The sequence below is a fragment of the Drosophila obscura genome, unplaced genomic scaffold (genome assembly GCF_018151105.1).
Source record: "Drosophila obscura isolate BZ-5 IFL unplaced genomic scaffold, ASM1815110v1 contig_97, whole genome shotgun sequence".
NCBI classification, from domain to species: Eukaryota; Metazoa; Arthropoda; class Insecta; order Diptera; family Drosophilidae; genus Drosophila; species Drosophila obscura.
Genome location: NW_024542891.1, coordinates 1404628 through 1418264, shown reverse-complemented (window position 1 = coordinate 1418264; position 13637 = coordinate 1404628). Strand labels below are relative to the sequence as shown.

The 13637-nt window shown below is 44.4% G+C and overlaps 3 protein-coding genes across 7 annotated transcripts; 1 reads left to right on the top strand and 2 right to left on the bottom strand.

Moving 5' to 3' along the window:
* Nucleotides 1–66: 66 nt before the first annotated feature.
* On the bottom strand, nucleotides 67–1961 carry LOC111066268. 2 transcript variants are annotated; one of them, XM_022354741.2, is made up of 4 exons: nucleotides 1670–1961; nucleotides 1216–1615; nucleotides 431–1163; nucleotides 67–351 (listed from the first exon to the last, which is right to left on the bottom strand). In XM_022354741.2, the coding sequence occupies exons 2-4, from the start codon at nucleotides 1604–1606 to the stop codon at nucleotides 105–107; spliced, it is 1371 nt and encodes a 456-aa protein (XP_022210433.1). In that variant the 5' UTR covers nucleotides 1607–1615; nucleotides 1670–1961; the 3' UTR covers nucleotides 67–104. The 2 variants fall into 2 exon arrangements, with proteins under 2 accessions (XP_022210433.1, XP_022210432.1); XM_022354740.2 differs by having other exon boundaries at nucleotides 1708–1960.
* A 177-nt stretch (nucleotides 1962–2138) lies between these two features.
* Nucleotides 2139–4955, top strand: LOC111066270 (5-demethoxyubiquinone hydroxylase, mitochondrial). The gene is made up of 3 exons (XM_022354747.2): nucleotides 2139–2244; nucleotides 3089–3567; nucleotides 3628–4955. The coding sequence occupies exons 1-3, from the start codon at nucleotides 2241–2243 to the stop codon at nucleotides 3784–3786; spliced, it is 642 nt and encodes a 213-aa protein (XP_022210439.1). The 5' UTR covers nucleotides 2139–2240; the 3' UTR covers nucleotides 3787–4955.
* LOC111066269 (protein shifted) lies at nucleotides 2340–10945 on the bottom strand. Of its 4 annotated transcripts, none has more exons than XM_022354742.2 (8): nucleotides 10696–10945; nucleotides 5590–5974; nucleotides 5252–5509; nucleotides 4963–5157; nucleotides 3968–4168; nucleotides 2926–3021; nucleotides 2649–2846; nucleotides 2340–2565 (listed from the first exon to the last, which is right to left on the bottom strand). In XM_022354742.2, the coding sequence occupies exons 2-8, from the start codon at nucleotides 5963–5965 to the stop codon at nucleotides 2543–2545; spliced, it is 1347 nt and encodes a 448-aa protein (XP_022210434.2). In that variant the 5' UTR covers nucleotides 5966–5974; nucleotides 10696–10945; the 3' UTR covers nucleotides 2340–2542. The 4 variants fall into 4 exon arrangements, with proteins under 4 accessions (XP_022210434.2, XP_022210436.2, XP_022210437.2 ...); XM_022354744.2 differs by having other exon boundaries at nucleotides 3968–4156; XM_022354745.2 differs by having other exon boundaries at nucleotides 5014–5157.
* Between the last annotated feature and the right edge of the window lie 2692 nt (nucleotides 10946–13637).

Here is a 13637-nt window from a genome sequence, read left to right as displayed (position 1 = left end):
ACAGAACTCATGGAATGTATTTGCAGGCGTAGAGCTTAGAGCTCGAATTAAAAATTTTAAAAATACTAAAAGATAATAATTCAAATTATTGTGTGAGTGCGCATCTATATCTCATCCATGTAGCCATGCTCATAGGCGTGACGCACCACCTTGAAGATCTCATGGTTGGCCACGTCACCGCCAATATCGAGCGACAGCTGATGGAAGGCCGGACTATGTAGGTCCGTCTCAAAGAGCCTGGAGAGCTCCGCACAGTCCGTATCATTGCTTATCAGCCAGGGCAGGAAATGCATGACGACCATTGCCCCATAGAAGGCGTACCGCTTGAAGTGAGCCTCGAAGCGCTCAAAGCTGTGCGGGGACAAGAGAGAGTTAGTGCCGAATGCCAATGCCAATGCCAACACCCTTGGGGGTGTTCCATCACACCCACCTGTAGTCGGCCAGCAGCTGCTGCACCCGCTCCTCGGAGAGCTCGTCCTGGTTACGCTGCAGCACCAGCTCCAGCATTTCGATCATTTTCTTGTGGTACTCCTTCAGGAGATCGGAAAAAATTACCTCACGCTCGTCGGCGGGCGTGTTCATGTACATGAAGAAGCTGAGATCGATGGCCGTGGTGCTGTAACGCAGCTCCTGGAAATCGATGGTCTTGATGTTGTCCACCGTGCCAGCGGTGTCATAGTGGAAAAGCACATTGTTTCGGTTGTAGTCGCCGTGCAGGAACGTGCAAAAGTGACTGTCCGGCTGCGACTCATCGTAGGACGACGTGCGTATACGCTCTAAGAGCTGCACCGGCTGGGCAAAGTATTTCTCACGCAGTCGCTCCAGGGCTGCGGCAAAGCCCTCATCTCGCTCCGGCACCAGCAGCTGCTCCTTCTGGCGATCGTAGAAACCATAGAAGCGGTCAAAGGCTACGCGATAGAGCACTTCAAAGAGGCCCTTGCCAGTGTCGCTGGTAAATGGCATTGGCACGAGACCAGAGCGCAGGCGCGCATACACTTGAGGCTGAAGGATGCGCGTGGCATAGCCGAGGGCATGGAAGGGGCCTAGCAGGCCAGTCATGGCCTCCAGATGATCACGGCGCAGGACGAGACGAGGGCCCAGCTCATAGCCATCTCCCTTGAGGTGCTTCAGAGCCAGCACTGACTCGCAACTGCCGCTCAGGCCTGCGAATTCAGAATAAATCGATCACTCAATACACAATGTGCCCGGCCTTACCATCGATCTGTCCGTATCGGGCGACATAGGAGCGCGCCACCCAGCCGGTGACCACATCGCTGCTGAGATGGCTGCTGCGCAACAGGTGCTCGTAGGCGGGCAGGATCTCGGAGTACGCGAATACCTCGTTGGCGAACTGACTGTACGAGTAGCTCGATTTCCGGAACTGTTCCGTTCCCTTCATGAACTTGACCAGAACCACCTCCTTCTGCTTTCTATCGGCTATCTCCAGCTCCAGCTGCACGGTGTATACGGCGGACATGAACCCGTCCAGCCCAGTGGAGCACTCTACGCTGTGCGACACCAAGGACGCACCCGATCCAAAGTACTTAAAGATGTCGTACACCAAGTACCGCTCAATGTAGTCCAATTGCTGTTGAGTGGTTGACATTGTTTCCTCCTGCAATTGAAAAAGTTGAGTGTCCTAGTCTTTTTTTGTCGTCAGTTTTTTGACCCCTTGGCTATTTCTCTCTCTCTCTCTGTCGCTCTTACGTTGTTACTGCAATAATGGCGGTCAGAAGGCGACTGTTGCAGCAAATGGGAGCGCTGGCTTTATATGCGTACATACATATATGTAGAGCAATAAATTATAGTAATCACTATGATCTTGATGAAATTTAATTAAGATACACGTATCCCGCTATCCCTCCACGGAGAGCAACAACAATTTTGTTTAGAGTATTTGAATATTTCACAGCTGTGTGATGTGACTATCGGACTATCGACTATTGCTTGGCGGCTGTAATTGTCATGGCAATTGTCTGGCGTTGTTCGTTTTAATGAAAATTATATTTAATTAAATCAAACTAATACTCTGTTTTTGTAGCTGGAATAATTGCCAAGCAATTCTTGTCACATTCTTGTTGCGGCTGTGACGTAAAAATACTCGTGACAAGTAGCAGGTAAGCACTGAACTCCCAGCCCTGGTGTGCACATAACAATAACACTGTCAGCCGCTTCCAGATTGCAGATTCTAATCTTTATTTATAATATTATTGGTTAAAAATCTTAAGCAACGTAACACAATGGGTAAGTCAGGGGCGGACTTTATCCCGAACCGACAGCGGCCTGTTCCTCTTTTAATCCCCAACCCCAATCGGAAGCAAAGACGCTCTAAGATTTTGTTTTTATTTAAAAATGTTAAATTACAAAAAGTTTGTATCACAATTAGTATTATTTTTGTTTCATCCATTTTCGCTGTCGTTGTGGTTTAATAGAAATGTTGTAAATTCAATGGATCGATTGCGATCGATCGATCGTGTGATGGAAGCCGTGGGTAAATCGGGCAAAGGTGCCTCCATCCAGCCGCCCAGCAGCCCAGCATGATTCAATGGGCATGACGTCGCTTGCCTGTGATTTGGGCGGGTGGTTGAAGGGGCGGGCGAAAGGGTATTAGTGAAACGAAATCAAAGGGATCGAATACTGCTACTCACGACCATTACAGTGGCGACCGTAGAAGCCGGGATGGCACTTGCACTTCTTGTTCGTTATACAGGTGCCGTTGCGGCACTTGCAGATGGAGCGTTGCTTGCGTCCTATCTCGCAGTGCATGCCGCTCAGTCCGTTCGTGCATCGACACATGTTGTTGCCGATGCAGCGGCCTCCATTCTGGCAGGGAATCACACATTTGGCTGCAACAGCCCAGGGCCACAGGAAAGTTGGGACATTAAGTCACACAGACACATTACACAGAGGATAGCTTATACTCACAGTACTCGCAGTGCAGGCCATAGTATCCCTTGGAGCACTGGCATTTGTCCTTCTGTATGCACTTGCCTCCATTCAAGCACTTCTCCTTGCAAATACCTAGAGAGAAAAGATAGAGCGTGACCGCCAATGATTAACACATTATTTCAATCTTCTTCCTTTGCAGCCCCAATGCTGAGGAGCGTTCTCTTTCGGCCGGAAACCCGGCTGCTGTCTGTGCGATGCCTCAGCAACAGAAACGCAGCAGGATTTGAAGCTGGAGCTGGCAACCGCCCGCGTCCACGTGCCAATGCCCTGACCGATGAGATAATACGCGTCGATCATGCCGGAGAACTGGGCGCCGATCGCATCTACGCCGGCCAAATGGCTATTCTAGGGAACGGGCCCATGGGCAAGACCATTGGACATATGTGGGAGCAGGAGAAGTGCCATCGTGCCCAATTCGAGCAGCTCATTCAGCAGCATCGAGTCCGTCCCACAGTCATGACGCCCATCTGGAATGTGGCCGGGTTTGTTCTGGGCGCCGGTACCGCATTAATGGGCGAGAAGGCGGCAATGGCATGCACCGTGGCAGTGGAGACAGTCATTGTGGAGCACTACAATGATCAGCTGCGTCAGATTATGGAATCACCGAATCCCGACAAGGTAGGGGCATATCATTATGCTACACTTATGCCAACTAAATCGATGCTGAATTATCTGCAGGAATTGCTGGAGACAATCACAAAGTTTCGGGACGAGGAGCAGGAGCACCACGACACCGGCATCGATTGCGGTGCAGAGCAAGCGCCCTTCTATAAGGCAATGACCGAAGTCATCAAGTTCGGCTGCAAGACGGCCATTGCCATATCGAAGAAGATCTAGGATATACATATATACATTTTCCACTTTTTGTAAATACTGTGCACAGAATTAGGACCGAAAGTTATCTGTCTGTCTGACGTCTACCCTCCACCCTCTACCCTGTACCCTGTACCCTGTCGAACCCACGCTAAGCATTAAAGATAGACTGAATCGTTAAACTGTTGTATAGTGTACTACTCACCACCTTCGCACTGGGTGCCCTGATAGCCCTCCGGACAGGTGCAGACGGACGGTGCCGTGCAATTGCCACCGTTTAGGCATTGCGGGAAACAGAAGGCCGTCTCGCAGTACATACCAGTGTAGCCCACATGGCACTTGCAGATGTGATGCTCGTTGCAGTAGCCATTCTTGCCGCACTTCAAACTGCATTCTGGATCGGGAGCTTAAGTTTTTTTAGTTTAGTTCCATCGTTCACAATACAACACTCAAAAACATTCAACATTTAACATAAATCGCTGAGAGCTAGTCCCTCAAATTAAACAGCGGCCCCACAAAGGCACAAAGGACGAAGAAGCATACGACAGTCCAGAGAGATGGATATGGATTTGATGGATGATGGATACAAAAGCGGTTCGGGCATGAAAATGTTCGAATGAACCTTTCTATATGTGAATCCCATTTGAATTTAAACTAGAAAATATTACTTAAAAGAGTAAAGAACAGAAGAAAGGAGACTTGAACTATGTGTAAGTGTAAGGATTCGCATAGAAATGTATGCTATGCTATGTATATAGCTCTATAGTATTTATATGTAATATTAATCATCATCTATCCGTGATATCCGTCTGTCTGTTAGTCTGCTTGTAGCTCTCTATTTTCAAAGATATCTTACTGTGATATCCTACTGAGAACAAACATGGACATTGACGCAGGTTTGGTATAGTAGAAAATGGATGGGGTGGATGGTGGATTGGAGTGGATTTAAGCTTAAGACGATAGGGCGATATATATTACAAGGGGTAGAATGTGGAAGGAAGAATGGAGAACGGAGAATGAAATGTGGCATTGGAAGGAAATGTGATGGTGAATGGCATGCATGGCTCAATGATAGATGGGATCAATGGGCGAGTATGTGATGCGTGTGATGCATGTATTTTTCTATATATTTCTATTCTAAGTAGAGGCTACAATTACACTAGATAAAAAGCATTTTGGTTGATATATCATATACACTACCTTGCAAAGTTGTTAGTGAAGTAGGGTTGGAAGCGTCTATATCATACACACCTCTATGGGCGCATTCCTTTTTGAAGTTGAGGCGAATGGGTGTGCCGGAGAGCGGCTTGTTGTTGCGCGTCTGGATCTTGAGGCCCACATTGAAGGAGGCGGTGCCCGAGCTGTTGCCAGTGCAGGGCAGGAATATGCTAAAATCTAGCTTGGAGTGAGGTTCGTTTGCCGGATCGGATCATTTTGCGTGGCCTCCATGTACATACGTGAGCCGTGAGACATGAATAACATAACTTACTTTTCTGCTCCTGCGGTATCCGTCCGCTCTTGCGGATCGACAGCGTTGGCGCCTTCAGGATGCTGTCGTCCATCGTCTGCAGCCGATCAAAGTCATAGAAGTACTTGCGTCTGCCCGACTTCCACGTAAAGTTCACGTAGTTCACCTCGGACGGTATCACCAGAAAGTTGTACAGTGTCGTGTCCCTCAGGTCGTTCGTCACCAGGCTGTTGTGTATGGCATAGATGCGATCCGAGTAGCCCTGCGGAAAGTAAAGAGCTACAAGGGGCAGGGATTCATGGATACATGGACACATGAGCATGGATATTTCCAGGGAAGGGGCATGCATGCATGCTCACCGCTCAGCATCTTCAGCTGCTGCTCATTGATCCACAACGAGATGCCGTTCTCCTCCATCCGATTGTGGCGATTGTTGCCATTCCCATTCCCATTGCCGTTGCCGCCCTGCTGTTTCTTCCTTTGGCCCCGGCGCGGTCCATGGCCAATGCTCGCCTCGTTCTCCGTGAAGCTGTCGATGCCGTCACTAGTATTGCTGCCGTGGTTCTCCTCCGAACTTGAGGAGTCAGCCCTTCTGTTGTTGTTATTGTTGTTGTTGCTATTGCTATTGCGATTGTGGTGCTGCCGACACTCGAGCTGTCCGATGCAGAGCAAGGTGTGGACAATCAGCACCAGATAGAACCACTTGACCAGGCACCCAAAGCTCTGTTGTGTCATATTTCCCTCCTTTATGCGAGCCAATGAAAACAAACAATTGGAAATTAATAAGAAAGATGCGGCTAGCTATGGGTTCCGTTCCCGATTCAGACACTGCCCCATCTCCGATATCCATTCCGGGCATAGGCATGCATGGTGTTTATTTATCTTTGGCCATATTTACAGACCCAGACCCTCTAGCGTGCTATTTGCGTTTCGGATTCGCTACTTTGGGTTGGGCAAATGATTTCTATTTATGGACGGGGGCAAGCGTTGCATACTGCATACCATCCACAAGAACTACTACTAAGATCGTTCAGATCTATGATTTATATGCATTTCTTAGTTAAATACGAAGATGCTATAAGGGATAGAATGATTTGGAGTACAGTGTGGGCTCGGAAACGCTTCCATCTGGGTGTTACACAGATCTACACAAATCTAATATATCCTTAGAGTTTTTTTGCATGCATAAATATTAAAATAATGCAGCATCTATCCATCTATTGTAATAGGGATTAATGTCACACTAATTTCTCACATATGTTATGTACGAGTACGAGTATGTGTATTCCAATGTACGAGTATGGAGCCCCAATTCTAAATCCAGCTACAGTACAGACTTCAGATGCCGAAGAGCAAGAGAGATAAGACCGTAGGGTGAGAGGGTGAGCGAGCAGGTACAAAAATGTTAGCACTTTGGCTGGTGTGAAGTTACCCAAGTCAACGACAAGGCCCTTCAGACAGAAGGCCAGACGATGCAGCACAAACGACAAGTGAGTGGACAGGCGGAGCGGACAGTTGGACGGACTGAAGGAAGGCAGCGCACCGGACCAAACGATCGATCGAGCAGCCACTAATCGTTGTCTGCCCATCACGTATGAATGGGCTGAGGATGAAGCTGGCAAAGCGAGAGAGAAACGATGAGATGACGGGCAAGAAACAAGTTAAGCTGTCTTAATAAGATCAAACATGGCGATTATGGGGAATTACTTGGAGATAATGACATCTTGGACTTGGACTTAGCTCCCAACAAACTCTACACAGAACATGGGGACAGTGGATAATGATGGAGAGTGGATAAATCAGTAAAGAGCAAAGAGTAGAGTGTGCTAGCCTACTCCCTGGCAAATGATTTTATTAAGTGAACTAATTGGTATTTCCCAGACCCCAACTGACTGCTCCACCCACGTAATTGCATTTTTTGGGTGAGTTTCGTCTTGGGGTGGACTCATCAAGTGTTTGTAGACGGAAATGCTTGCTATATACATATGTATGTACATATGTACATACATGCATATGTAATTAATCGTACAACGCAATATACGATTATTGTATGACACAACCTGAACGACACACGACATCGATCGAGATCTGAATTGGGCTGAATCGGCTCCAAGTCCATATAATTCCATCATTTGTTTTGAAATTATTTATTTCTATTTCTTACTAATTAAAGCACGAATGATAAGGGAACCGGACCGGCGCAACGGCGATCTGGCTGTGCACGAGAGCATAGATAGGCCGGCAGGCACATGGTCAATCGGAATCCAAATCGGAATCAAAGCTACATTAGTATGTGCCATAATCGAAATCACAATCCCCATAAGAGGAATGGAATGGGAAATAAAATCGTATTGGGAACTCAAAATATGTATAGGGAGGAGGAGATTGGGCCTCGATTTTGGATGTCTTTGATCTTCATGGCATTCAGTGAAGGGGAAATCCTACGAAAATATGTACGCCTTGAAAGTAACGGTTCTGTATATAGCACAGTTTTTATTTTAATTCGTATGTACATATGTGTATTTTGTATGTACGTGTATACAGGCATATTTATGTACATATGTATGTATGTATCATGTATCATACATATATCATGTCACTGTACCAGCAGCAGTTCAGGTGCAATCGCATCGTAAGAGGAGGAGGAGGGCTATTATCAAACCCCATATCTGGTCGATGGAATGAAGATCTTCATCTCCCATGAGACGATGTTTTGTCGTCAACGATGTAATTGCTTTAGGCCAGAGGGGAGCCCCCAGGGGCAGTCGGGTCGGACAACAAGACAAAAAGGGACACAGATTAACATTTTAGCGTGAAAGCAACAAAAACAAAAGGCACCAACAGAAGCAGCGGACTCAGCGACAGCGACAGCACTAGCCAAGTTAGTGACCAAGGTATATTCGATGGAGGGTAAGGACTTCCTCCCTTAGAGAAAAAAAAACAGAACTAAATGGGCATTAAGTGTGCAGATAATGAGAGAGACAGAGAGAAACTGCCAAAATAAATTAAAAATGCTAGCCCGAGAGCGGGACCGAATTACCTTCGATTAAATATACCCTGGACGGCAGTAGCCAAGCGAAGGCAGTGCAGCAGCAGAGCAACAATCGAGTGGGAACAGCAGCAGCGGAAACAAAAGCAGGGGGAGAGTGGCAGAGCCAGAAGCAGCTACAGCAACAACAATTTGTTAGCTCTTTACGATTATTGCCTTTCTCACACCTTATTACCAGGAAAATAAAGAAGCAGGCAACAACAAATAGGCGACGATGAAATGTGAAAATAAAGAAACACAAAACACGGCACAAGATACGCACAACAACAACAACAAAAAGTAAATATATAAAAAACAAGAACAAGAAGCTGCCCTCCTGTCCTCCTGCCTCCTAGTCAGTGTGACGTCCAGTAGGAGCAGGAGCGTGCGGGAGTTGAAGAGGAAGAGGCACGCGGACCGACAGACACTCCAAATCGAACCATACCCGGACAGGTACATGGGCAGGCACCTTCATGACAGCATGAGGGGGCGAAAGGGCAAGGGCTAAAAGGATATCAAATGCACATCCATACAGACAACGAGCAGAAGGGGCCACGAGTGGCAGAGAGAGAGAGAGAGAGAGATCGAGAGAGGGAAAAAGGGAAAGAGAGAGAGGACAATCGGCAAATGCTGATCAACGAGAGCATGGAATGGAGTTGGGCAGGCCGGGTCGGGTCGGGGCTACCGATTTAAATGATGTCCGTGCAGAGCAGCAACAACAACACTTGCAGCTCTGTTTGCTTAATGAACCAACTCACACACACACAAACACACACATATGTACACACAACACACCAACAGAGGCTGAGAAACACCAAGAAAAAACCACCTTCAGCAAATAAGCAGACAGGACGGCAACAGTCGACACATGGATACTCTTGCCGAGTCCAGCAGCAGCAGCAACCCACTGATGGGAGAATGCACAACTTGGGTGCCTTTGATTTTCCTTGACCAAGTCGGTTAAACAGAGCCAAAATGCTTCAATTATGCTTTTGGAACGGCTACGAACAATTGTGATCACTGATCATTACCAATTGAATGGACATGTCCATGTTCCCATAGATGCCCTCGCAGCCAGCCACCAGAAGAAGGAGAGGCAGACAACAAGCAGATAACAACGACTGTCTCCAAGTGGGCTCAAGTACCAGTACCGCTGTCGACGGTGCAGACGAAGACACAGACGACCACGACGACAACGAGGGCTAAGCAGGGAGGAATGCGAGACACGCAGGCTGGCCAAGACGGACCGTCAAGAGGACAGACGATGGGGCAGCGCAGTGGCAGTGTAGAAGCTACTTCACAGAAACAGAACTCTGATTCTGATGATGCGATCGTGTTTCTTCCCGTTGGTGTCTGTCTTTGTATATCTGTGTGTTTGTGTGTGTAAGGTGAAGAGGAAAGGAAAGCAAATCCAAGTCCAAGTCCCGTGGTAGTGGAGTGGCGTGGAGCAGAAGGAGAGTTTTGCACACCATTCCATTGGCATCCGAGCACCGGTTCCCAGTTTCCCCAGTTCTCAATTTCGATTCCATTACATCCAGGCCCCCCTTCTGCCACCCCTCATCCCCACATAGGCAGCAATATCAAACGTTGTTGGACAATGACTTTCACGCCTTTTAAGCGCGCCAAAACAGAAAACACCACCAACACCAGTGCATGGACTGACACCACTACACTACTGCAGAAGCAGCAGCACCAGGCAGCAGCGCAGCAGCAGCAAGAAGTACAGGCGGCCAAGGCGGCAACCCAGATACACTTTACCCAGCATCACTAGCTAAAGTGGAATCCAGCGGAGAGAGAAGATATTAAATCCATTACAAGAATAGAGGACTGATCACTGATCACTTTCAGTTTTCCATTCACACACACACGCAATAACACGCACACACAACACACACTCACAACACACAATTATTGATTGCTCTCATTTTCAATATCAATTTCGATCGCCAATCACTTAAGTCTTTGATTTCGGTAAATGAGGCAATTGGAACAGCCTCACGCTCACTGTTTAGGCTGCAGAGTATGAGGGGAGGATGAGGAAGAGGCGTTGCAGAAGGAGAGGATTGAAATTAAACAATCAACCCAACTGCCAATTCTCATTTTCTGCCTCTCTTCCCGATGCTTCTCTTTCCATTCCGGAGAAGTTCTTATCGCTATTTCGCGTGAATTTTAATTTTGCGATTTGCTTAGTTGTGCGCGATTTTCAAGCATGATTAACTGCGGATGTACCACCTTAAACACACATCCAAAGGTCTGTGCATACGACGCACATACCATATGAAGATTAATTATTGATACAGATGCCGTTTATTTAATACCAAAAATATAAACTTATCACCCGGGATTGGGGGTTCACTAGAAAGGTTTCGGTTCTGGCCAGCATATTCCTTTACAAATTTCGAGTTCGTATCAAGCGTTTTGGGAACATTCTACATACTCGTGGTTGTCTCGTTCCCGGGTACTAGGCAATAGCGGTAGGCTGCTGGCTTCTGCTTGGATTAGTCTCACTTGATCGGCGTTGTGCGGCAAAAACTGACAAAAAACTTAGTAAAAAAAAAAACAAACGTAAACTAAGGAACTACAACAATTAGTTGCGGCAATGCAGCCGAGCTTGAGGTGGAGACAACGACTAAATTCAGCGGCACAGAGAGCACGACAGACGACACAAATGAAACCCGTTGCACAGTCTTTTGGCCCCCATTTCGAGTTCGCAGCGTAGCAGCGAATAACCGCCTGATGTCGCCCAACAGCACCAAGGGTGCTAACAGCTCTAAAGGTGCTGCAGAGCGCAGTGAACAAGATCGTTTTGACCAGCCCTGGCACTGTTATGTTATGAAAATATTAACGCCTAACCAAACCATTACCAGCGTATATATCTTCAGGAAAGTAATAATAAATCAGTCACTTTTAATTGAAGATATAAGTGATGAAACAATCTATTACAAAAATTACAAAAGGGGTGAACTCTTCGCTTTCTTGCTCTTACGTGGAGCCAAAATAACTTTAATTTCAAGAATAAAACGAAAAATATTGAATAGAGAGAACACAAAGACGCCCCCAATCGATCCCAATACTTTATTGATATTGTAAACATAAATATTTTATGCATTTTATGTCGCTAGATCGTACCAGGCGACTGGTTTTTCATATTGTGCCAAATAGTTAATTCCAACGAATCGGAGTGGGAAATGCATTTCCACTAATTGGTTGCATGACACCAGACTCTACCTTTGTGCTTTGTGAGTCGTAGAGGATGGATCCCCAACTATGTTTGTATTTTCACCCGACCAATAAGAAGGCAGTTTTGTTTAAAGGAAAAATACATTGATTGTGTAGCTATTTTCATTTTTCTTACGAATACACGCATAACATTTTAGTTAAATACATTTACAATTGAAAATTTGCTCTACTTTTTTTGGGGGAAACGAAAACGAAAGTACAATTACACGTGATCCGGCATCATATGAACTAATCAGTTAAATATAACATACATACATATACAAATGAATTAATTCAAGGAACAAAAAAAAGAAAAAAAAAAAAATCAATAATAATAAAGAAGAAAATTGTTATCCTTAGGTTCATTAGCTTACTAATCATACATAAATTATGGTTTTGTTTTAATAATATCTTTTTTTTCAGCTTGCGGATTAGGGCTCGCTGTTACATATGTAGGTTACATACTCGTAGTACATAAATATATCGTAAAAGTGTAAATGTAAATGTTTAGCTTTAAAACTGATGTTGAAAATACAATATACATACATCAAAAATCGATAATAGGCACATACAAAGCAATGACTAAATCAGAAATATCAGATATATATATGTGTGTATATATGTATAAATATATTTATATATATATATATGTATGTAGATGTGTTTATATGTATGTATGTATATATATTAATATAATTATATATATATACCAAATAATTTCATATCATCATTTTCGTACCGTTGCGTTACCAAATCCGCTGTTATCCGCACACTAGCTCCATCTAGTACATTTAGGTGGATCGGTTTTCGGTTTCGGTTTGTGTTCGTGTCGTGTCTGTTTCTGTTTGTGTCCGTCTGTGTGTTTCATGTTCATGTTCATGTTATCCGGCTATAACAATTTCTTCGAGCAGTACATATACATTGTACAATATGCAGGGCTCGATTAGATAAATGAAATACAACTACTGTATATGTAAGTATATCCTAAAAGACAGTCTTGTTTCCTATGTGCGTGTTGTTCTGTATGTGTGTGTATGTTGTGTTTGTATGTGTTTATGTGTATGGGAAAGTATATATACATATATATATACTATATGTACGTATATACTGCAATAGAATATATACGTCGGATACAATCGATCATCCTTATACACAATCATTAAAAAACAGAAACTTAATAAATTAATGAAGAATCCAAAGTTAATTTAAATATACCTTTTTTTGTACATATTTGTGTATGTGGGGGGGAGTATGTGTATGCGTATGTGTTAGGTGTATGTGTATGTGTGTGTGTGTGTTGACTAAGAAACGTACAGTGGTACAGTGGTAGCCAATAAACTGTATACACTGTAATATATGTATATGTACACAATAGAACAGAAATAGGATCGCGCCAGAAGGAGAAAGGATAGATCAAATCCCTCATTCTCAGTTCCATTCCTATAGGATCCCTTCTGTCCATAGATCTTTCGGATAGCATATCTATAGAATAGATGAGAGGGGGGATACGATACGTGTGTTTGTGTACATTAAGGTTGCTTTGATTATCTGTAATTTACACTTTATATGGAGCTACAGGTTTTAACTCTTTTTGTTTAACGCAATCCTTTCCTCACGCTCTCTCTCCTTCTCTGTTGGTTTCTCTTTCTCTCTATGCATGCATATTGATTTTATATAAGTGTACATATATATATATATTTTTTTTTTTGTAGTCATACATTTAAAAGCAAATTCAAATTGTTAGAATCTGTTTTTTGTTTGTTTCATTTTTGGTAACTTTAAAAGTTGTTTCGTTAATTGAGTTGTGAAATGAATTTTTGATTGATTTGATTGATAACTCCATATATATATACCTATTTTTTTTTTCTCTCTCTCGCTCTCTGGGCGGGTTTCCCCAGCCCAAAATGTATATCCCATTTTTTAGTTTGATTCTCGTTCTGCTCCACACACCACATTTAAAAATGGAAGAGTTTTGCGCTTTCTTAGGCTGGCTTTACACAGATTTTACATACAGATACAGCTAAGTGCATATATGTACTATATATGTACGTATATAACTATGTATGCATACTAGTATACTGCATAAATCTGATTGAATTGGCTTTGTTCTTTGTTGCTTGTTTTCTTGGTGTTTTGTTGCTTGTGGATTGCATCGTTTCG